Here is a 24866-nt window from a genome sequence, read left to right as displayed (position 1 = left end):
GTAACAATCTCATAATATATGTTGGGGAGCATTGTTTCTTTTTTCTATTCTTTGGAAGAGTCTGTATAAGATTAGAATAATCTGCTGAATATTCAGGGAGGGTGAGATGTTTTAGGACAACAAGAAAAAGTGAAAATCACAAAGGAAAAGCTAGGTTTTTTTTCTCCTACATTAGAATTATGAACTTCTATTCATCAAGTGCACTATAAAAAATGAAAATACTAGAGAAAATTGTAGTATGAACAACACCAAAGGGTTAATATACACATATTACCGTAAGACACCTACAAGTCAGTAAGAAACAATCAAATGTAAAAATGATGTACGTAATTTCATTCTAATCACTGTCCCCTGTATCCTGTTCTTCCGACCTTATGTAGGTAACAGTTTTTATTAATTTCATTTTAAATCATTCCAGCTTTTTAAAAGCATAGAGGAATATATATTCTTTAACTTTCTTTCTTGTCTACTGACATCATTTAAAGGCAAAAGTTCCTAGAACTATGCTCACATCTGTACAGAGATTTTCATTCTTATTTTTCAAATAACTGCACAATATTTCATCATGCAGCTGTTTTTTATTGTTTATTTAGGCAGTCTTATTTTATTGAACATGAATTTTTCCCAATCCTTGGGTACAAAGATTGCTCCAATGGGTAATCTGTGCATGATTTATACTTGGGATTTAATGTGGCATGATTTTGAAATTAACCTCCAACTAGAACCATAGCCCTCCATTGGTTTTTCCGGGCAACAATCTCTTTGGTTGGTGACTACAACAAATTTTACTGAAAATCCCAAACCCACCATACACCAGGAATTAGTGTGGGTCTGAATATATATGGCTTAACCAGATACAAGGGCTTTTTGATAAGACATAAAGAGACTGAAGTTTCTGTACTGGGTTGTGTCTCTCCCACTGGAGATAATAAGTGAAAGTTGCTCAGTTGTGTCCAACTCTTTGTGACCCCATGGAGTACACAGTCCATGGAATTCTCCAGGCCAGAATACTGGAGTGGATAGCCGCTCCCTTCTCCAGGGGATCTTTCCAACCCAGGGATTGAATCCAGGTCTCCCGTATTGCAGATGAATTCTTTACTAGCTGGGCCACAAAGATACTGAAATATTAATATGCACTGGTAGACATAATTAAATGACCAAGAAGAAATTACAATTCCTTGTAAACAGTTTACAGACAACAATAAAAGGGAGATGTTAATGCTTCAGGCTAATTACAATATTAATCTCACTCAAATTATAAATTGCTGTTTCTCAAAATGGATCTTAAAAAAAATTTTAAAAAGTAATATAAGTGAATGATATCAAATCAAATAGAAAAAATCTTATAATGTCCTTACAGATATGTCAGCCCCACTTCACATAGGAAATTTTAAGCCTGACTCCTGGTTTTTTAAGTTTGAATATTATTGCTTCTATCAATTGCCTCTATGGTTCCTGCATATCTTTCACTTCAACAGTGTAAAAGTTTTATTGCCAGATTGCTAACATTTACTTTCTACTCTGCAAAGATAAAGCAAAAATAGCCTGCCTTGTTACTAGCATAAGAATCTAGATTTTCTCTTCATTTCTCATGAAATTATCTACCTTATGAATATAATTTTAATTAGCTACATTCTTATAAAGGCTTTCCTGGTGACTCAGAGGTAAAGAATCTGCTCGATCCTCTGAGTCAGAAAGATCCCCTGGAGAAGGAATGGCAACCCATTCCAGTATTTTCGCCTGGGAAATCCCATGGACAGTGGAGCCTAGCAGGCTACAGTCCACGGGGTCACAAAAGACCTGGACACAACACAGCAACTATACAACACCACCACATTCCTATCAGACTAGACACTGTTACAGAGTCCAAGATCCATGAAAAGGTAAATTCTATGGTTGATAAAACTAAATGGGGTTGTCAATATCTAGCTTACACCTACAGCTGGTATTACATATTTATTTCATAATTCCAGAAAAAGATACATTATTTAATAGCAGGGTATCAACTGCATGATGATTTTGACTGAATTGATTAGTTATTTAAATCAAATTACCAGTACATTTTTTTAAATGCCCATGTTAACTTAATTGTTTCACTGCAAAGAGTAGGCTCCATTTTAGCAAATTAAAAGACCAATTTGATAAATATATTAAATGTTCATCTGAGAATAACAGAAATATTTCTACATGTCTCAGTTCAGTTCAGTCACTCAGTTGTGTCTGACTCCTTGTGACCCCATGGACTGCAGCATACCAGGCCTCCCTGTCCATTACCAACTCCTGGAGTTTACTCAAAACTCATGTGCATCTACATGTCTAGATGATACAAATATCAAGAAACTGTCTACAGTTAATTATACAACTAAAAGTGGAGATAGGAATGATCACACTGGGGCATAAAGAAATATAAAAGCTTAATGAGTTATTTAGCAGTTGTTTTTAAAGCTAAAAGTTTCATTCCTCACCTGGTATTTGTCTTGCCACCCCGAGCAGGTAAGTACCCAGTCAAAACCACAGCTCCATCTATCTGTGCGTGACAACAGTCTTCTTGGTTGGTTGTAACATAACAACATCCACAGTCCATGGGTAACCGAGATCCATGATTCACAAGGGGTCATTACCTTTGTGGGGTTGAATACAAAAGTCTTTATCAAAGTCCTTCACTAAAGACCACTGGTACCTCAGTGAGGACATATCAGAAGATCATGGATATTGGATCATGTGGATTTTTTCTTCTGAACAGTACCTGACTTGAAACACCAAATTAAATGATACTCAACGTGAGCTAGGCAAAAGCAAAGTGCAGAATGGGAAGCTGATTTTTGTATGGGCAGTAGTAGAGAAAGTTTTCTCATTTCTTGAAGCATTTATATATAAACTACATCTCACATCTTCTGGTCTAGCTAAAACGTACCATTTTACTATTAAGAATTCAACCACCAATTGTCTGCTGATTCTCTACAAATGGCTTCAGGCAAAAGAGTCAATCCATAATGATTCACATTTATGTTCCAAGTTTTAAATTAATTCTGTTGTCAGGATAGGGCCTGGAATGAATGACAATTTTAATGGTTATTCTCACTGCTTCTAACTCTGTCCTATTTATAGCTATAGCATAAGTAAAGGAGAAAAAGATGATGTTTTGTGTAATCTTTATTTTTGTCATCTTCCTCACATATATTTTTTCTGATCATTACCACACAATCAAAGATTATTTAAATTTAGTGAAAGGAACAAAATTATTATGTTAAAAAGGAAGTTACTTCACTGAGTATTTTTTTTAATCCTAAAACAATTTTGGACCTCTAGGAATAAGAAATGGAAGAGACAAAAAAAGTCAATTACCAGATGAGAGGTTTGGATCTTGCTAGGAAAAGAAGTGAGACCTTTCATGCAAGTAAGACAAAAATGAGTTAATTATTTTTTAAAACTTTCCATAATTTTAAATTAAAATTATTATATAAACACACCATTTATGGATTAAAAAGCAAAAACGACTTTTGTGAATGTTTTACTCCTTTCCTAATAACACTGCTCTCCCAAAATAATGACTGGCAGTTTAATTCTTTCAGACCTTTTCATATTTATATGTATTTTTCTATTGTCCTCATTTCCCTTTTCTACCTTTAATTTCTTTTCATCTAATTATGCCAAGAAACTTTTCTTCCCAGAAGGAACAGTATCATATCTAAAGCCCTGATAGCATATTTACATGGCAAGCAGATGTATTAGATGGATGCTACCTTTGCATAAAACAAAAAATATTCAAGTTACCTAGCCATAGTAGTGTCATATATACATAACTGACATATACATATAGGTTTCTCTGGTGGCTCAGATAGTAAAAAATTTGCCTGCAATGCAGGAGACATGGGTTCTATCCTTGGATCGGCAAGATTCCCTGGAGAAGGGAATGGAAACCCACTCCAGTATTCTTGTCTGGAAAATTCCATGGACGGAGGAAACTGGTGGACTGTAGTTCATGGGGTCACAAAGAGTCAGACATGACTGAGCGACTAATATATAAGCACAATAAATGAAGAAGGTATTTTAGATCATTTTGAAGTGTACTAGTAAATTACTGGCTTGCCAAAATAATGAATCTATGTTAAAAACAAGTTCATAATTAAAAAAAGGAAGATAACAATGATAATGACTCAAAAAAATGTTTCAAGGAAAGCCAAATAGTTAACAATAAGCAAAATATACTTTTGCTTTTTAAGACATAGTTTAAGCAAAACATCATTATCAATTATATTAGATTTTATAATAACATACTGATTTATAGGTTTCTGTTAAGTAATTTATAAAGTCTGCTTTCACAGTGTCTTTAATATGAACTGTAAGCATGAACAGTAAGCATCTGCTATACTTTGACATTTAAGTAACATAAAAATCAAAATGTCTTAAACTAATACAAGAAGTCTGTAAGACAGTTTTCCCTTCACTCAAATTTGAGAAAGGGCTTCCTCAGTGGTTCACTGGTAAAGAACCTGCCTGCAATGCAGGAGACGATCCCTGGGTGGAGAAGATCCCCTAGTGGAGAACACCGTAGCCCACTCCAGTATTTTTGCCTGGAGAATCCCATGGACAGAGGATCCTGGTGGGCTACAGTTCATGGGGTTGCAAAGAGTCGGGCATGACTGAGCAACTAACACAAAGAACAGGCTGGTATAGTTTTTAACAAAAATAAAGAGACAAGTGGATGATCAGAAACAAGAAGGAAAAGCTTGAATGAAGATCAAGAAATATCTCAAGTCAACGACCTAACTTTAAAGCTCAAGAACCTAGAAAAAGGAACTAGATTGCTGGTGTATTAAGAATTGCAGGTGACAAAACAGTACATCAGATGAGGCAAAATAATAATAAATAAATGGAATTCAAGTTCATTGATACCCAAAGGCCAAAAAAATAAAATTAAACCAAAAGAGTTACTCAGAGGGATAAAAGGTAACAACCTATAAAGAAGGTATGGCAGTCATGAAGTTTAAATACCAAATCAGAAAAAAGAATTCTGTAAAATAAATACTATTCAAAATATGAGGATAAATTGAAAGAAACAGAAACATAGGTGACAACAAGATACTATCAGGAGCAATATGTATTGAGTAGATAAAAATAGCCATAGAGTCTATTTTGAAAATATAATAATTAGCAATATTGAATAAATAGATATAAACTGAGTTGTCATATTTTAAAACACATGTTATGCCTCCTTGTCCAAGATCCAGAAGACATTGTCAAAACTGGTCATATATGAAATTTCAATAATTTCCAAAAGGAAGAAATTACAGAGCTCACAAATTTCTAGCCCAAATTAATAACTAGAAATTAATACTGATAACTAAAACAAGAAAACATTACAACTATGGGTAAAATTTTAACCTCTTTAATAATTAGGTTAGGATGAGATGATATAAAAGTAAAACTTTATTATTATGACAAATAATAAAATATACTATAACATTTCAAAAGTTTGATATTTGTCCAAAGCTGTAACAGAAATAAATCCAAAGTCATAACTTACACGTTTATTTTAAAAATTAAAAATCTAAAATGCACTGGGAATAACAGGTTTTGGAGAAGTGGTAAAAAATGATATTAAGGAAATTACAAAACATAATATAAGTAAAAGTTGTTTAAAGTTTTTAAAAAGATAAATTATTTTTGAAGATAACAATAAACAGATTTCTGAAAAATATCAGAAAAAAGATAACACAAAGTCAATGTGTTGACTTTAACATGAATGTGTTGACTTTAAAATGAAGTGGTCTCCTTGCTTATTACTCCATCATCTTGGGAAGATGTGAACGTGAAGTCGCTCAGTCGTGTCCGACTCTTTGCAATCCCATGGACTGTAGCCTACCAGGCTCCTCTGTCCATGGGATTTTCCAGGCAATAGTACTGGAGTGGGTTGCCATTTCCTTCTCCAAGGGATCTTCCCAACCCAGGGATCGAACCCAGGTCTCCCGCATCGTAGACAGACACTTTACCATCTGAGCCACGGAAGACACATGTACCTTAATGTCCACTTCAGAGCTATTTACAATAGCTAGGACATGGAAGAAACCTAGATGGCCATTGGCAAATGAATGGATAAGGAAGTTGTGGTACACATACACAATGGAATATTCAGTTCAGTTCAGTTGCTCAGTCGTGTCTGACTCTTTGAGACTCCATGAATTGCAGCACGCCAGGCCTCCCTGTCCATCACCAACTCCCGGAGTTCACTCAAACTCAAGTCCATCGAGTCGGTGATGCTATCCAGCCATCTCATCCTCTGTCGTCCCCTTCTCCTCCTGCCTCCAATCTCTCCCAGCATCAGAGTCTTTTCCAATGAGTCAACTCTTTGCATGAGGTGGCCAAAGTACTGGAGTTTCAGCTTTAGCATCATTCCTTCCAAAGAACACCCAGGACTGATCTCCTTTAGGATGGACTGGCTGGATCTCCTTGCAGTCCAAAGGACTCTCAAGAGTCTTCTCCAACACCACAGTTCAAAAGTATCAATTCTTCGGCACTCAGCTTTCTTCACAGTCCAACTCTCACATCCATACATGACTACTGGAAAAACCATAGCCTTGACTAGATGGACCTTTGTTGGCAAAGTAATGTCTCTGCTTTTGCATATGCTATCTAGGTTGGTCATAACTTTCCTTCCAAGGAGTAAGTGTCTTTTAATTTCATGGCTGCAGTCACCATCTGCAGTGATTTTGGAGCCCCAAAAAATAAAGTCTGTCACTGTTTCCCCATCTATTTCCCATGAAGTGATGGGACCGGATGCCATGATCTTAAGTTTTCTGAATGTTGAGCTTTAAGCCAACTTTTTCACTCTCCTCTTTCACTTTCATCAAGAGGCTTTTTAGTTCCTCTTCACTTTCTGCCATAAGGATGGTGTCATCTGCGTATCTGAGGTTATTGATACTTCTCCCGGCAATCTTGATTCCAACTTGTGCTTCTTCTAACCCAGCATTTCTTATGATGTACTCTGCATATAAGTTAAATAAGCAGGGTGACAATATACAGCCTTGACATACTCCTTTTCCTATTTGGAACCAGTCTGTTGTTCAATGTCCAGTTCTAACTGTTGCTTCCTGACCTGCATATAGGTTTCTCAAGAGGCAGGTCAGGTGGTCTGGTATTCCCATCTCTTTCAGAATTTTCCACAGCTTACTGTGATGTACACAGTCAAAGGCTTTGGCATAGTCAATAAAGGAGAAATAGATGTTTTTCTGGAACTCTCTTGCTTTTTTGATGATCCAGCGGATGTTGGCAATTTGATCTCCGGTTCCTCTGCCTTTTCTAAAACCGGCTTGAACATCTGGAAGTTCACGTTTCACGTATTGTTGAAGCCTGCTGCTAAGTCGCTTCAGTCATGTCTGACTCTGTGCGACCCCATAGATGGCAGCCCACCAGGCTCCCCCGTCCCTGGGATTCTCCAGGCAAGAACACGAGTGGGTTGCCATTTCCTTCTCCAATGCATGAAAGTGAAAAGTGAAAGTGAAGTTGCTTAGTCGTATCCTACTCTTCGAAACCCCATGGACTGCAGCCTACCAGGCTCCTCCGTCCGTGGGATTTTCCAGGCAAGAGTGCTGGAGTGGGGTGCCATTGCCTTCTCTGTTGTTGAAGCCTACTCAGCTACAAAAATGAAAACAGTTGAGTCAGTTCTAATGAGGTGGATGGTCCTAGAGCTTATTATACAGAATGAAGTAAGTCAGAAAGAGAAAGACAAATATCATATATTAATGCATATATATGGAATCTATAAAGATGGTACTGACAACCTTACGTACAGGGCAGCAAAGGAGACACAGATGTAAAGAATAGACTTTTGGTCTCAGTGGGAGCAAAGTATTCTTACCTTGAGAACCTCATGAACAGTATGAAAAGGCAAAAAGGTATGACACTGAAAGATGAACTCCCCAGGTTGGTACGTGCCCAATGTTACTGGAGAAGAGTGGAGAAATAACTCCAGAAAGACTGAAGAGATGGAGCCAAAGCAAAAACAACGCCCAGCTGTAAATGTGACGGGTGATGGAAGTAGTCTGATGCTGCAAAGAGCAATACTGCATAGGAACCTGGAATGTTAGGTCCACAAATCAAGGCAAATTGGGAGGTCAAATAGGAAATGGCAAGAGTGAACGTTGACATTTTAGGAATCGGTGAACTAAAATGGACTGGAATGGGTGAATTTAACTCAGATGACCATTATATCTACTACTGTGGGCAGGAATCCCTTAGAAGAAATGGAGTGGCCATCATGGTCAACAAGAGTCCAAAATGCAGTACTTGGATGCAATCTCAAAAACGACAGGATGATCTCTGTTCATTTTCAAGGCAAACCATTCGATATCACAGTAATCCAGGTCTATGCCACAACCAGTAATGCTGAAGAAGCTAAAATTGAACACCTCTATGAAGACCTACAAGACCTTCTAGAACTAACACCAAAAAAGATGTCCTCTTCATTGTAGGAAACTGGAATCCAAAAGTAGGAAGTCAAGAAACACCTGGAGTAACAGGCAAATTTGGCCTTGGAGTACAAAACAAAGATCAAAGACTAATAGAGTTTTGCTAAGAGAATGCACTGGTCATAGCAAACACCCTCTTCCAACAACACAAGAGAAGACTCTACACATGGACATCACCAGATGGCCAACACCAAATCAGATTGATTATATTCCTTGCAGCCAAAGATGGAGAAGCTGTATACTGTCAGCAAAAAAACAAGACCAGGAGCTGACTGTGGCTCGGATCACGAACTCCTTATTGCCAAATTCAGACTTAAATTGATGAAAGTAGGGAAAACCACTAGATCATTCAAGTATGACCTAAATCAAATACCTTACAATTATACAGTGGAAGTGACAAATAGATTGAAGGGATTATATCTGATAAAGTGCCTGAAGAACTATGGATGGAGGTTCATGACATTGTATAGGAAGCAGTGATCAAGACCATCCCCAAGGAAAACAAATGGAAAAAGGGAAAATGGTTACCTGCGGAGGCTTTACAAATAGCTGAGAAAAGAAGAGAAGCTAAAGGCAAAGGAGAAAAGGAAGGATATACCCATTTGAATGCAGAGTTCAGAGAATAGCAAGGATCAATAAGAAAGCCCTCCTCAGTGATCAGTGCAAAGAAATAGAGGAAAATAATAGACTGGGAAAGACTAGAGATCTCAAGAAAACTGACATACCAAGGGAACATTTCATGCAAAGATGGGCATAATTAAGGACAGAAAGGTATAGACCTAAAAGCAGCAGAAGATGTTAAGAATACGTGGCAAGAATACACAAGAGAACTATATAAAAAAGATCTTCCCGACCCAGATAATCATGATGGTATGATCACTCACCTAGAGCCAGACATCCGGAATGTGAAGTCAAGTGGGCCTTACAAAGCATCACTACGTACAAAGCTAGTGGAGATGATAGAATTCCAGTTGAGCTATTCCAAATCCTGAAAGATGATGCTGTGAAAGCGCTGCACTCAATATGCCAGCAAATTTGGAAAACTCAGCAGTGACCACAGGACCGGAAAAGGTCAGTTTTCATTCCAATCCCAGAGAAAGGCAATGCCAAAGAATGCTCAAACTACCGCATAACTGCACTCCTTTCACACGCTAGTAAAGTAATGCTCAAAATTCTCCAAGCCAGGCTTCAGCAATACTGAACCGTGAACTTCGAGATGTTCATGCCGGTTTTAGAAAAGGCAGAGGAACCAGAGATCAAATTGCCAACATCCGCTGGATCATTGAAAAAGCAAAAGAGTTCCAGAAAAACATCTATTTCTGCTTTATTGACTATGCCAAAGCCTTTGACTGCGTGGATCACAACAAACTGTGGAAAATTCTGAAAGAGATGGGAATACAAGACCACCTGACACACCTCATGAGAAATCTGTATGCAGGTCAGGAAGCAACCGTTGGAACTGGACATGGAACAACAGACTGGTTCCAAATAGAGAAAGGAGTACGACAAGGCTGTATATTATCACCCTGTTTAACTTATATGAAGAGTATATCCTGGGAAATGCTGGGCTGGAGGAAGCACAAGCTGGAATCAAGATTGCCAGGAGAAACATCAATAACCTCAGATATGCAAATGACACCATCCTTATGGCAGAAAGTGAAGAACTAAAGAGCCTCTTGATGAAAATGAAAGAGGAGAGTGAAAAAGTTGGCTTAAAGCTCAACATTCAAAAAACTAAGATCATGGTATCCGGTCCCATCACTTCATGGCAAATAGATAGAGAAACAGTGGAAACAGTGGCAGACTTTATTTTTGGGGGCTCCAAAATCACTGCAGATGGTGACTGCAGCCATGAAATTAAAAGACGCTTACTCCTTGAAGGAAAGTTATGACCAACCTAGATAGCATATTAAAAAGCAGAGACATTACTTTGCCAAAAAAGGTCTGTCTAGTCAAGGCTATGGTTTTTCCAGCAGTCATGTATGGATGTGAGTTGGATTATAAAGAAAGCTGAGTGCCGAAGAATTGATGCTTTTGAACTGTGGTGTTGGAGAAGACTCTTGAGAGTCCCTTGGACTGCAAGGAGATCCAACCAGTCCATCCTAAAGGAAATCAGTCCTGAATATTCATTGGAAGGACTGATGTTGAAACTGAAACTCCAGTACTTTGGCCACCTGATGTGAAGAACTGACTCATTTGAAAAGACCTTGATGCTGGGAAAGACTGAAGGCCGGAGGAGAAGGGGACAACAGAGGATGAGATGGTTGGATGGCATCACTGCCTGACATGAATTTCAGTAAGTTCCGGGAGTTGGTGATGGACAGGGAGGCCTGGCATGCTGTAGTCCATGGGGTTGCAAAGAGTCAGACACAACTGAGCAACTGAACTCAACTGATGGCTTATTTATCTCTGAATCTTCAAGTTAACAGTTCTTGGGATAAAAGAGGCATTAAATGTTCAAACTAGAAGAGATCTAGTTTGCTACAGGATCTAATTTCAACAGGACTTCATTCCATATTCCAAGAAAAGCATTTTGGAAGCAGTTTAAATTCTTTATTTAACAAACATGTATAGTAATGCATTCTACATTTTCTGAAGTTAACTCCCGAAAATCTCAGTTCTAATTTCAGATAACTTGTGTTCTCAAATTATGTGACCCCCTTTTGGTTTGGAAAATCATTTCTTCAGGACTGGATACTACCATGGGACTCAAACAGAAACAAAGACTTCTCATGTTCAAATAATTTGGTATTATTTTATAAAATACATAAAACATAAAGAAAAATATGCTGTGCTTACAAGGGAAAATTTAGTTCTACTCAGTTCAGTTCAGTCATTCAGTCTTGTCCGACTCTTTGCCACCCCATGAATCGCAGCATGCCAGGCCTCCCTGTCCATCACTAACTCCCGGAGTTCACTCAGACTCACGTCCATCGAGTCGGTGATGCCATCCAGCCATCTCATCCTCTGTCGTCCCCTTCTCTTCCTGCCCCCAATCCCTCCCAGCATCAGGGTCTTTTCCAATGAGTTAACTCTTCGCATGAGGTGGCCAAAGTACTGGAGTTTCAGCTTCAGCATCATTCCTTCCAAAGAACACCCAGCCCTTTAGAATGGACTGGCTGGATCTCTTTGCAGTCCAAAGGACTCTCAAGAGTCTTCTTCAACACCACAGTTCAAAAGTTCTACTAGACAGGTTCAAAAAATATTGATGCTACCATCAAAAATATAAACAAAAAATAATCCCAAGTAACTTAAATACTTAAGGAATAGATATTTTAAATTACCATACGAATACTTATTTTCATGCTCCACTGCAGTCCCACCTTCATTCTCAATAATCTGATTCACACTAAATTGGGGGTTTAATAGGTACATTAACTATCTATTCAAATTCACACATTCACTCCCTCAACAAATATAAATGTACTCAAGTGTGCCATACCCTGATGCTTCTTTTTAGGTAACTTAAGGGTTTTCTTCACTTGAACTAAAGAAAGTTGAGCTTCTGGAACTGTCTCACTGCCTAGAAATTTAATACATAACCAGCACCACAGATACGTTTGAGTATGGAGAAGAAAGTACCAAGAAGTGAAATGTCAGCAAATGGGAGATGGGGGCTCCCTGGAAGCGGCAGTGGCACATAAGGGTTAAGAACAGTGCTGGGTTCAAATCCTGATTCCAGTACTTTCCCCCTGTATCCGTTACCTCGTCTATAAAATGGTAATTAATAATAAATAATTCATAGATTTGCTGGAGAATCGAATGCAAAAATGGAATACAATGTGTTCCAAAGTGGCTGATATTCATTAAACGGTATGAGCCAGTCTCTGCTGCGGGAACAAGGGAAATGTTTTCCTGGCTAGAGTTCATCTCGGATATATACGGCTTAAAATGAAATGTACATACATCACTGTCAAGGCTGGGAAACTACCCCACAGCCAATCCAGACAACCAGTCCATGAAGCTAAGTGATTTCACGATGTCCAGACAAGCCAGAGCTAGGAGAGATTAGTCAGGGTTCATGGGATCACACTGCATTTTGGTGTTCTAAGCCCCTTCCCAATTTCCATCACACAGACAAGCTGGTGAGGAAGGACACAGCCAGAAGTCGAGCACGGCCCTTAAAGGACTTCGGCTCCAGCCTCGCCCTTGCCGGCAGCACGCAGGTGGAGCCCCCTGTCTTCAGTCCCGCCTTTGACACCAGGAAAAGCCCGCAAACCGGGCCTCCTTACTCGGTCTCCTGGGCAGGACAAATGGGTAGGACTTCATGACTATACAGCTCTCTCACTACATCATTTTCACCGAACTCTTTAGACTACAACCCGCCGCCCCACTCCTTCCCGCAGCCCCGGGCCGGGCGGTTCTGAACAGGACCGTCACTTAGAAAGCCAGGGTTTATCTCCTAGGGGCGACCGGGTCACAAGACCCTCTCTCTCCCGGGCAACAGTACTGCCTGCGCCCTGGCAGCGCTGCCGGTTAACTCCTGGATTCCCACGCCCCGGGGCTTGAGCACCGCGGCTGGGCAGTCGGGGGTTGGGATGCTCACCTGCTCGGCGCGACCACCTTTGTGCAGCCGACCCACGAGTAGCGCAGGTGCCGACGGTTTAGGCCTTGCCTTGCACTCGCCCACACGCGGCCGCCCTACATTCCGCGTCGGAGTTGGATTAATTCTCACTCAAACATTCCGTCAATATATAAAATATTAACGCTTGGCAAGACCCCTGCGCGCAACTCTAGGCCTGCACCTCGCGCTTTCCTATTGGACACTACAATAGGTCTCAGAGGTGGGGCCGGCCCCTTCGGCGAGAACCACTCCCTCTGATACCTCCCGTCCAATCGGAGGCAGGGACCCGCACTTGCCTTATTTGCATACAAGTTACTCTACATAAGCTCAGATCCCGAGGCATTCGCTCCGAAAACACCTATTTCTAAGTTGACGATACCTGTTTCCCAAACGGAGTCCAAACTCAGCACTTCAGCGTCTGAAACAAAGGGGAAGATCACTTACTGCCCTGCGATGCATTTCCCAAGCTACGTCCCTAGCGCGGGCCCCGGGCTCCCCACTTCGAGCTTTGCTGCTCACACCTCCCCCAGCCTCAAGCCTAACCCCGAATCATCCGTCCGAACAACTGCAATTGTAAAGCTTCCTCTGAAGCACCTATTAGCACATTCACCATGAAACTTAAGCGTGATCAACCCTTTTTTTGAGGTTTTGGTGGCCCTAAAAAGGGCCTTTTGGAATCTGATGATAAGCCGCAGGCAGAGCTCAGCCACCGAAGCCGTAGAGAGTGCGGCCCTGGCGTTTCAGAGCGTACACCACATCCATGGCCGTGACCGTCTTGCGCTTGGCGTGCTCCGTGTACGTCACTGCATCGCGGATCACGTTTTCCAAGAACACTTTGAGCACTCCACGGGTCTCCTCGTAGATGAGCCCTGAGATGCGCTTGACACCACCACGGCGGGCAAGACGGCGAATTGCGGGCTTTGTAATGCCCTGGATGTTGTCCCGTAAGACCTTCCGGTGACGCTTGGCACCTCCCTTACCTAGCCCTTTCCCTCCTTTGCCCCTGCCAGACATTTTCAACAACAAAAAGACGACAATCGTATTAAGCAAGCTCGTAACAGTTCGGGAAGCTAAGAACCTGAGCTAATATATCCTTGTAGCGGACCTGGTTGAAAACCTCAAGATAGTGGGCGGAGCTAAGTCCCCAAAAGGTTTTTTTTTTTTTTTAATCCCCTCCCTACAAAAATTTTCGGTTGCTTATTTGGGAAAACTTCTTGTTATTTTTGCCATGAAATTGAGGAAAGACTAGACAGAAATTATATTGCCGTTTCTCCATACTTAAAAAACGGTAGGCCAGATCCAGTGAGCGCTGAGTTTCCCTTGTCTCTTTCCTCCACCTTGTCCGCCCCCGCCTCTCTCTAGCGCGGGAATTCTAATTTTATAGTTTTCCAACGAAATGCACACTTTTATAATACTATTCTTAGACTAATTTGAAACTGAGTAGGAAGTGGGAATGCTTTACTACTTTTAAATTTCAAAGCAGTTGCTTTACACCTGTGGGTCTTTTTAAGTCACCAGTTGGGGTAGAGGAAATCTTTCAATCGTTCTTTTTCTCTTTTGTGGCCCCGCGAAGAAAAAATTAAATTTTCAAAAAGAGTCTAACCTTACCCCTTACTCCCCGCCCCCACCCCCGACTTTTCTCTTGCAGCTTCTTCTGCACAATTTGTAGATTTTACTGCTTCCTCCGTCCCCCACCCCCAGCCCAAGCACGGGGTTTTGCTTCTCAAACGACAATTTCTGTGATTCGTTAAAATAATGTAACATTCTTATTTCATTAAAACTCTAAGTTCTTGTGAAATTCCAGTATTCTTGCCTAGAGAATCCCAGGGATGGGGGAGCCTGGTGGGCTGTCGTCTATGGGGTCGCACAGGGTCGGACACGACTGAAGCGACTTGGCAGCAGCAGCATGATCATGGCTTTAAATCAGACGGTTCTCATTTAAGAAATTCCTTGAGAAAAACGGAACTTTGAGTAGTGTCACCACTCTAGGAGACAGGACTGTTTCCCCAAAAGGTTCATACTACGAAAAAAGGCAGCAGTAACACCATGAGGAATGAATATTTTGGTAAATTGTGCTTCCTGTACCTAGTCCTGACGAATAAGCCTTTCCAGTAAGAAAGCTTTATGGCAAATATTTGCTTATTATGTATCTATCCTCATCCATCTCTATAGCACAAAAAAGATACTGTTATTTTTGTTGTTAAAGCAGAATTAAAAGAACCCTCAGAACACTGGATGACTGGAGCTGGGGTGGGGAGTGCTAAATAGTCACATTGTACCGCATGCTTTTAATGCTTGATTCCAAAGAAAGTTTGGAAGAATCAGGATTCTTGTAATGGCAAAATAGGTGTGTGTGTGTGTGTGTGTGTGTGTGTGTGTGTGTGTGTTTTGTTTGTTTTTTAGTATTTACTAAAAAATCAAGGTTAGAATATTTTCAAGTTAGAGATCTCTTGCTTACAAGGATTTTTTTTTTTTTAGTGTCAATAATAAAGGTAATGTGTCAAAAATTTCAGGCATACTCAACCAGAACTGCTAGAGGCATTTCTTGCTTGAGTGCTTAGTATTTGTTGACTAAGTTAACTAAGGAGAAGGGGTAACTCTCTTTCCTGATTTTTCTGTTTCTTACCTCGGTTCCTTAATTCTTAAGACATTCTTTTCCTGAGAGCGAAAGAGGACGTTGAAATCTCAGAATCTGCCAAATTCAACCGAACTCAATATATTCAACAGAACCCCAACCGCGGAGCAAGCGCACCTAGATATTCATATGAGCGGTTATGTAAATGAGGACTTAGCAGTTTGCTCTTTTGATTGGAGAGAATTGGAGAAGGCCGTCCTTCTGCCAGCGTGCTAATTGGGAGCAGAGCCTGCCTGTCATTGGTCACTGGAGCCAAGGATGTTGCGGAGCCCAATGGGAAGGCGCTGCCTAGTGTCAGCAAAGTGTTGGTAGAGGCAGTTCCGGTGTGGTACGTTGCGTTCTTGTACTAGGAACCGGATCGCTGGGTTTTTCCTTCTCGCTGGAGTTGTAAGCGAGAGACAAACATGTCTGGTCGCGGAAAGCAGGGCGGCAAAGTGCGGGCAAAGGCCAAGTCCAGGTCCTCCCGCGCGGGCCTGCAGTTCCCAGTGGGCCGAGTGCACAGACTGCTGCGCAAGGGTAACTACGCGGAGCGAGTGGGCGCCGGGGCGCCGGTGTACCTGGCGGCGGTGTTGGAATACCTGACGGCGGAGATCCTGGAGTTGGCTGGCAACGCCGCGCGGGACAACAAGAAGACCAGGATAATCCCTCGCCACCTGCAGCTCGCCATCCGCAACGACGAAGAACTAAACAAGCTTCTGGGGAAAGTGACCATCGCTCAGGGCGGCGTCCTGCCCAACATCCAGGCCGTGCTGCTGCCCAAGAAGACGGAGAGTCAGAAGACGAAGAGCAAATGACCCTGATGCTGCCACAGGGGATCCGGCTTCCCCAGCAAGGGCTGTCTCCAGAGCCGCCCCGCCCGCAGTGTTTTTGAATATGCTTGATGTTATGGAGGGCCGGAGCCATCTAGTGGGGAGGTGGGCGGCGAGGAGACCAACTGGGTCGCGGGCCCAATAAAGTCGGTGAAAATCGTCTGGTCGAGAGAGCTGTGTAGTCGCGGGGCCCTGCCGGGAGACCCAGGGGCGACCGGGAGACCTTTGGAAGAGGTACTGGTGGGTCGGCTTGAGCCACTTTCTGGGCAGGTTTGTTCCGCAATCACCCTCGAGGCGCTACGGGCGGATAAAGGGAGACCAGAAGGGACCCACTGGCGTGAAGGTGGGCAGAGTCGGGGGCTCTCCCTGCTCGCCCGGAAGCAGAGGCGACGCAGAGTAGGTGCGGATGAGGCTGGGCGAGTTGTTTTTACATCCGCCTTCTAGGGCCTGTGCTCCCCTGCCCTGTTAGGGCAGTTCCGGAACCAGTTCTAGGAAAGAGATAGTGATGACGTTGTGGTCTTGGGCAGGAGGTTGTCTGTCCGGCCACACTTTTCAGAAGGGAGAATAACTTTACATCTTGGAAGGGTAGCTTTGACGACACAGTGTCAATTTAACAGATTTTTCTTGGCCTGACAGCTGTTGTGTTTTCTTGTTTGGGGTGTCAGATATTTTTGTGTGCACGCTTATGTTCACATTTCTTTAAAATGAAAGAACCATCCAGTAATATGTGTAGCACAGAAGCCTGAGTCATGAAGTTGGAAATTTGTTGCGCTGACACTCATGTTGTGTAATAGTGCAGGGCCTTTAATCATGAGTTACCTATACCCGAGTAGCTTTTAAAATGACTTTCTCAAGTTTCTAGCTTCATAGTGGTCTTATCTCCACAATATCATAGCCCTTTGGAAAGGTAATTGATTTGATTTTGCTTTATAACAACAAATCCCCCTCTTAAGGTCCCCTACGTTCTACCACTGGGCCTGAGGTAATGACTGCATTCCAACAACACCTATTGTGTTTGTGTTGCTTAATGGCACAGTAAGGCTTTCATAAATATGTGAGATGTGAGAAAAGGCAAGGACAGATGGTATGGAGAGAAACATTTCTGCTCAGGAGTTTACATTTAAAAGTTACACAGTAACAACCTTGGTCTGTCCTAGATTGACCCTTCCATTTCCCCCTTTTCTACAAGCTTCCTCCTGTCCTACAAAAAAGATCCTCGTTTATTTAGATTTCACATATTTGCATTCACCTTTTCCTTAAGTCAGAGTTGATGTCATTCTAGGGAAAAGAAAAGGATATGCCTTCCACCATCAATGGCAGTAGTTGGCCTGTTTTCTCGGCATGGACTTTTCTTTTTTCCCCAGTATTTACTGAGAACCTCTTGTATGCTATGCACAGTACTGTGTAATGGGCTGCTGTGGCCAGCACAGCAAGTAGGGATCGAAAGTGGTCAACCGCACAGTTTGGGAAAAAGAAACTAGAGACAGAATTAAAGTTTTAAAGATGGGACTGGGGGACTCAAGACCTCTTGGGTCAACAGCCCTGTTCCTCAGAGCCACATCACTTTTATTTAGTGTCTTGGCAAGCAGAAAGTATCTGTTGTGCTACGATGAAGTCAGCCTCCTGTGTCCCCAGTCACGTCTCCCATTTTATTGATTACTTTAAACTATCTTTGTTATTTTCTTCTACAAAGGCTGTCACCTAGCTGGAGGTCATAGACCCGTATATGCCTTGGGAAAACATCTTAGTGTGTGCACAAGCAGCGTTCTGAACTTGCGCTGGCCCAGTGTTCCAAGGTCCACACTATGTTTTTCCTTAGCTTAGCAGGGCATGACAACCCCAACTGATCAACCCAATGTACTTTTATTTAGGTTGTGCTGCATTGCTATACTTTGCTTTTATTCTTTTCCCATGGTGATTTTCTCATGGCTTAGCCAGAGCAATAGGTGGCTATTAACCCCTGCAGCAGGTGATGAGGATACCCTGGCCTATGAGACCAACTAGATTTCCACTCCTGAAACTCACTTTTTTTTTCTGGGTAACTGAAGACCGGAAAATAAACAAATAAGTGACCATCAAAGAAAGGATTCCCTTTCAGCTTCTGCTACTACTAGCGTCTCTCTATTGCTTGTGGAATGGATGTCAGGATTACTTCTCCCATGTGATCAAGTTTGAAGTATATACAAAGGTCAGGCCTCAAGTACCCCTTTTAGGAGGCAGATTATTGCCCCCTATGTCCTAAAGAGAATAGACCCCAAGGGTACGTACCTTGGGCAGTTTCCAAGACGTCCGACTGTTAATTCCACTTCCCGCCTATTCAGAAGTCTTCCTTGTGTAAAATAGTCACAATAGTTATTTTGATAACCGAGATTGTTCCTTTATTCCATGCCAGCTATTGTTCAGTTCAGTCACTCAGTTGTGTCCGACTCTTTGCGACCTCCATGAACCGCAGCATGCCAGGCCTGTCCTGGCACCCACTCCCGGAGTCTACCCAAACCCATGTCCATTGAGTCGATGATGCCATCCAACCATCTCATCCTCTGTCATCCCGTTCTCCTCCTGCCCCTAATATTTCCCAGCATCAGGGTCTTTTCCAATGAATCAGCTCTTCGCATCAGGTGGCCAAAGTATTGGAGTTTCAGCTTCAACATCAGTCCGTCCAATGAACACCCAGGACTGATCTCCTTTAGGATGGATTAGTTGGATCTCCTTGCAGTCCAAGGGACTCTCAAGAGTCTTCAACACCAGAGTTCAAAAGCATCAATTCTACGCTCAGCTTTCTTTATAATCCAACTCTCACATCCATACACAACCACTGGAAAAACCATAGCCTTGACTAGACGGACCTTTGTTGGCAAAGTAATGTCTCTGTTTTTTAATATGCTGTCTAGGTTGGTCATAAAAGTTTCCTTCCAAGAAGTAAGCGTCTTTTAATTTCATGGCTGCAATCACCATCTGTAGTGATTTTGGAGCCCAGAAGAATAAAGTCAGCCACTGTTTCCACTGTTTCTATTTTCCATGAAGTGATAGGACCAGATGCCATGATGTTAGTTTCCTGAATGTTGAGCTTTAAGCCAACGTTTTCCACTCTCCTCTTTCACTTTCATCAAGAGGCTCTTTAGTGCTTCTTCACTTTCTGCCATAAGGATGGTGTCATCTGCATATCTGAGGTTATTGATATTTCTCCCAGCAATCTTGATTCCAGCTTGTGCTTCTTCCAGCCCAGCGTTTCTCATGATGTACTCTGCATATAAGTTAAATAAGCAGGGTGACAGTATACAGCCTTGACGAACTCCTTTACCTATTTGGAACCAGTCTGTTGTTCAATGTCCAGTTCTAACTGTTGCTTCCTGAACTGTATACAAGTTTCTCAAGAGGCAGTTCAAGTGATCTGGTATTCCCATCTTTTTCAGAATTTTCCAGTTTATTGTGATCCACACAGTCAAAGGCTTACGAATAGTCAATAAAACAGAAATAGATGTTTTTCTGGAACTCTCTTGCTTTTTCGATGCCAGCTATTGTATGCTCAGTAAATAGAATTACCAGTTTCTACGGGGATATGGGCTTACTTTTATAGGTTAAAGTAGAGGTAACTAATGAATATTTTGTTGTTTTTAATGCCCAGTTGTTAGGAATAGTTCTCGTTATTACTGCCTTGTGGCATGGTGAGCAGTGGAGAAGAAAAAAGTGTATCAGTTGCTGGTTTTGACATTTACGTCTTAATTTCCAAAATAATTTGAAGCATCTCAAAGATTAAAACCAAACGGTAAGGAAATAAGGGTATGACATTTATAAAAAAAAAAACAAACACCTTTTCTCTCTAAAGTTTCACAGGAGTCTAACCCTGTTACCTGAAGATAAAAACAGGCAAGATTCACGGATGTCAGTACACTGATGACCCCAATCTCACCCTATCTCAACCACCACTGTCCCAGAGATTCATAGGCTCCCCTCAAATACTTGCCCTGCTACAAGATTCAGTCAGTCCATTTTAACCTCACCATTTCCGTTTTTGAGAGCTTTTTAAACCTGAATACTTTATTAGCAGTTAAAAATGCATTTGTTGTTTTTGTTCAGTTGCCCAGTCATGTCTGGCTCTTTAGGACCCATGGACTGAAGTGTGCCAGGCCTCCCTGTCCCTCACCATCTCCTGGAGCTTGCCCAGGTTCATGTCCATTTCATTAGTGATGCCATCCACCCATCTCATCCTCTGAGGAGGATACCCCTTGCCAAATCAATTCAGCTTGTGAATCTTCTATGCACAAACAGTTCTTGCCAATATATGATTATTAACTTAAAAGGTCCATGTTTTTTTCAAGCATGAGACCCAATAGAAAAAGATTCAGGATAGAAACTGGTGAGACCTGAATTCTGGTCTTCAGTAGATTTCTAATCCATAGCTGTGTGTGTAGACACACACGTGCTTTCCCATGGAGATAAGCCATACAGTGTGGCATGTTGTGACTTGGCCAGGATTTGTTCCTTCTTTGCTTTTCCTGCAGGGCCAGTCTTGTCTTTGTGTCTCTGAGAACTGGTCTGCTTAGTTTTATCTGCCTGGAATCAAAAGGTTTAGTCTGGCCCCATAATTGGTGATGACTATATGCAAACTCTTCACAAATTTATTTCCAATGGTTGAAAGGTCATATACCACAACATTTAAGAACTTACTCTCTTGGAATGAGACTTGGGTTCAAATCCACTCATCTCCTCAGTAGCTGAATGATTTTGGAAATGCTATTCAATTTCTTTAAAGGTCAGTTTCATCTGTTAACTGGGCATAATAGTAGAGTTACATCAGTAAGTTTGGAGGAAGATTAGAGATAATGTGAATGAAGACACTGAGTTTCCCATATAGAAATGCACTCAACGAATAGTAACTAACAGTATGTGAAACTGGATTTAGAGCAAGTGGCAGTCGTGATGGGACCTACTGAAGTTAGTAAACATCTGGAATTCTAGTAATTCTGTGATTTTTCAGATCAGATCAGATCAGTCGCTCAGCCGTGTCCAACTTTGCGACCCTATGAATCGCAGCACGCCAGGTCTCCCTGTCCATCACCAACTCCTGGAGTTCACTCAGACTCATGTCCATCGAGTCAGTGATGCCATCCAGCCATCTCATCCTCTGTCGTCCCCTTCTCCTCCTGCCCCCAATCCCTCCCAACATCAGAGTCTTTTCCAATGAGTCAACTCTTCACATGAGGTGGCCAAAGTACTGGAGTTTCAGCTTGAGCATCATTCCTTCCAAAGAAATCCCAGGGCTGATCTCCTTCAGAATGGACTGGTTGGATCTCCTTGCAGTCCAAGGGACTCTCAAGAGTCTTCTCCAACACCACAGTTCAAAAGCATCAATTCTTCAGCGCTCAGCCTTCTTCACAGTCCAACTCTCACATCCATACATGACCACAGGAAAAACCATAGCCTTGACTAGACGGACCTTTGTTGGCAAAGTAATGTCTGCTTTTGAATATGCTGTCTAGGTTGGTCATAACTTTCCTTCCAAGGAGTAAGTGTCTTTTAGTTTCATGGCTGCAGTCACCATCTGCAGTGATTTTGGAGCCCCCAAAAATAAAGTCTGCCACTGTTTCCACTGTTTCCCCATCTATTTCCCATGAAGTGATGGGACCAGATGCCATGATCTTCGTTTTCTGAATATTGAGCTTTAAGCCCACTTTTTCACTCTCCACTTTCACTTTCATCAAGAGGTTTTTTAGTTCCTCTTCACTTTCTGCCGTAAGGGTGGTGTCATCTGCATATCTGAGGTTATTGATATTTCTCCCGGCAATCTCGATTCCCGCTTGTGTTTCTTCCAGTCCAGCGTTTCTCATGATGTACTCTGCATAGAAGTTAAATAAGCAGGGTGACAATATACAGCCTGGACGAACTCCTTTTCCTATTTGGAACCAGTCTGTTGTTCCATGTCCAGTTCTAACTGTTGCTTCCTGACCTGCATACAGATTTCTCAAGAGGCAGATCAGGTGGTCTGGTATTCCCATCTCTTGAAGAATTTTCCACAGTTTATTGTGATCCACACAGTCAAAGGCTTTGGCATAGTCATCTCACCATAAAAACTAACTTAGTTCAGTTCAGTCGCTCAGTCGTGTCCAACTCTTTGCAACCCCATGAATTGCAGCACACCAGGCCTCCTTATCCATCACCAACTCCCGGGGAGTTCACCCAAACTCATGTCCATCGAGTCGGTGATGCCATCCAGCCATCTCATCCTCTGTCATCCGCTTCTCCTCCTGCCCCCAATCCCTCCCAGCATCAGAGTGTTTTCCAATGAGTCAACTCTTTGCATGAGGTAGCCAAAGTATTGGAGTTTCAGCTTTAGCATCAGTCCTTCCAAAGAACATCCAGGGCTGATCTCTTTTAGAATGAACTGGTTGGATCTCCTTGCAGTCCAAGGGACTCTCAAGAGTCTTCTCCAACACCACAGTTCAAAAGCATCAATTCTTTGGCGCTCAGCTTTCTTTACAGTCCAACTCTCACATCCATACACGACCACTGGAAAAACCATAGCCTTGACTAGATGGACCTTTGTTGGCAAAGTAATGTCTCTGCTTTTGAATATGCTATCGAGGTTGATCATAACTTTCCTTCCAAGGAGTAAGCATCTTTTAATTTCATGGCTGCAATCACCATCTGCAGTGATTTTGGAGCCCCCCAGAATAAAGTCTGACACAGTTTCTATTGTTTCCCCATCTATTTCCCATGAAGTGATGGGACCAGATGCCATGATCTTAGTTTTCTGAATATTGAGCTTTAAGCCAACTTTTTCAGCTAGCTTAGTGGCTGTTTACTAATTATAGAACATCTACAACTCAGTCTAGAACAGAAAAGAGTCATAAATAGCAAAATTAACTTTGTGAACCTGAATTTGTATCTCCTGCTCCAAAGACAACCTAGTTTGGAATTAATAGGTTAAGTCTACCCACTCAGATTAAAAACGGAACCCATTTGTTCAACAGTTTATTGAGTGTAGATTACATGTTATACCCATGATTGATAATCCACTGTCAAGAAAAATGATGACAATGTAATCAGAAAGATGATCTAGCAGACCACATGTTAAGAAAAGGAGATGCTCAGGGTGTTACAGGTAGGGAGGGTGGTGCCTGAGATGGGTCCAGTGCAAGAGTGTGTCTGACGTGACAGGGTGTGCTAGGAAGACAGCATGCATGGAAGTACAGGAGTCAACAGAGTACCTGTGGCCAGATGTAAGCATAACCAGAGGAAAAGTTCTGGCCTGGAGATAAGAATATGGGAATCATAATTAACAATGATCTGCTTGGGTAAAATCATCCAGAGGGAATATAGATCTAGAGAGTATATGTAGCGAGATGTATCAGTGAATCTCTAGGAAACAGCAGACAGGGCAAGTGAGGATGGGTGAGGTCTAATCCATTGTCAAGGAAGAGGAGCCATTCAGAGATGAGAGGACGTGGCCTGGAGAAAGCATCAAGGGACAGAGATTTTTCACAATTTGGATCTATCACTGTGCTCCCTGACTCTACCTAAGTTGCCTTTACTTTTACATATAACTGGGATATGTTCTATAAAAGTTACTACATTTTCCTACCCAGGAGCTTCCCTGGTGACTCAGCAATAAAGAATCCACCTGCCAATGCAAGAGATGTGGGTTTGATTCCTGGGTCAGGGAGATCCCCTGGAGGAGGAAATGGCAACCTGCTCCCCTCTTCTTGTCTGGGAAATTCCATGAACAGAGGAGCCTTGGCCAAGGGCTACAATCCATGAGGTCACAAAAGAGTCGGACATGACTTAGAGACTAAACAAGAATTACCCAGTGAATGCTGGCCAGTTGGCTTACTTTACCAGTGGCCCTGGAATGGCAATGTACTTTTCCCCTTTGCATTTTCACACTGCACATACAGAAATTAAAGGTATATATCTGTGGTGACAAAAAACCATTTTTTAAAAAAAAGCCCAGAAGAATATTGGCAAAGAAGCATTACAAAATACATCTTTTGTTATCATCCCATTTATTTAAATAGCTTTTTACATATTTTAACTTTAATCAGTGTTTTGTTTTCATCTTAAAGAACTTATAGTAACAGTGGCAACTTATTTTTTTATTGATGTAGTTGATTTACAGTATTATGTTAGAGCAACTTATTAATTCATAAAGCCAGTGTAGGTATTTTAGAATGATTAAAGCGTGAGAAATTTGACCCTGACAAACTTAATTCGTTGATGTTTAAATGTTTAGTTTGCCATGAGAGGGAAATGGAGAGTAAGAGAAAAAAAACAAAACTTAAAAAAGGAAACCAGCTGGCTTCAGGAAGATATGAAATTATCACTGTAAGGCTGTATTTTGCTTTCTCTACAAGGAGAGAAAAAAGAGTTTATAGGTGTTGAAAAACACATTT

General features: G+C 41.7%; 3 protein-coding genes across 6 annotated transcripts in view; 1 reads left to right on the top strand and 2 right to left on the bottom strand.

Annotated features, from left to right (window-relative positions):
• The window catches only part of GUCY2C (guanylate cyclase 2C), a 98120-nt gene extending 85016 nt beyond the window's left edge, over window positions 1-13104 (bottom strand). The window contains exon 1 of one of the 4 annotated variants that reach the window (XM_061417758.1): window positions 13015-13104. The gene's annotated coding sequence lies outside the window, so the exon portion shown is untranslated. Of the gene's footprint in view, window positions 1-2465; window positions 3275-13014 lie in introns of those variants that run through there. The other 3 variants (XM_061417757.1, XM_061417756.1, XM_061417759.1) reach the window with 3 other exon arrangements.
• A 539-nt stretch (window positions 13105-13643) lies between these two features.
• LOC133248068 (histone H4) lies at window positions 13644-14321 on the bottom strand. The gene has a single exon (XM_061417773.1). It carries the CDS (start codon window positions 14044-14046, stop codon window positions 13735-13737), a length of 312 nt encoding a protein of 103 aa, XP_061273757.1. The 5' UTR covers window positions 14047-14321; the 3' UTR covers window positions 13644-13734.
• Window positions 14322-15913: 1592 nt separating this feature from the next.
• On the top strand, window positions 15914-16638 carry LOC133248067 (histone H2A.J). Its single transcript, XM_061417772.1, has one exon. The coding sequence runs from the start codon at window positions 16072-16074 to the stop codon at window positions 16459-16461; it is 390 nt and encodes a 129-aa protein (XP_061273756.1). The 5' UTR covers window positions 15914-16071; the 3' UTR covers window positions 16462-16638.
• The last annotated feature ends 8228 nt before the right edge of the window (window positions 16639-24866 follow it).

The sequence above is a fragment of the Bos javanicus genome, chromosome 5 (genome assembly GCF_032452875.1).
Source record: "Bos javanicus breed banteng chromosome 5, ARS-OSU_banteng_1.0, whole genome shotgun sequence".
Lineage (NCBI taxonomy): Eukaryota > Metazoa > Chordata > Mammalia > Artiodactyla > Bovidae > Bos > Bos javanicus.
Note: the sequence above shows the minus strand (reverse complement) of the source record. Positions and strands in the feature narration are given on the sequence as shown.

Bases quoted from the DNA above. Each gene is read 5' to 3' on its own strand.
- LOC133248068 (XM_061417773.1), bottom strand. From the start codon at position 14,046: ATGTCTGGCAGGGGCAAAGGAGGGAAAGGGCTAGGTAAGGGAGGTGCC.
- LOC133248067 (XM_061417772.1), top strand. From the start codon at position 16,072: ATGTCTGGTCGCGGAAAGCAGGGCGGCAAAGTGCGGGCAAAGGCCAAG.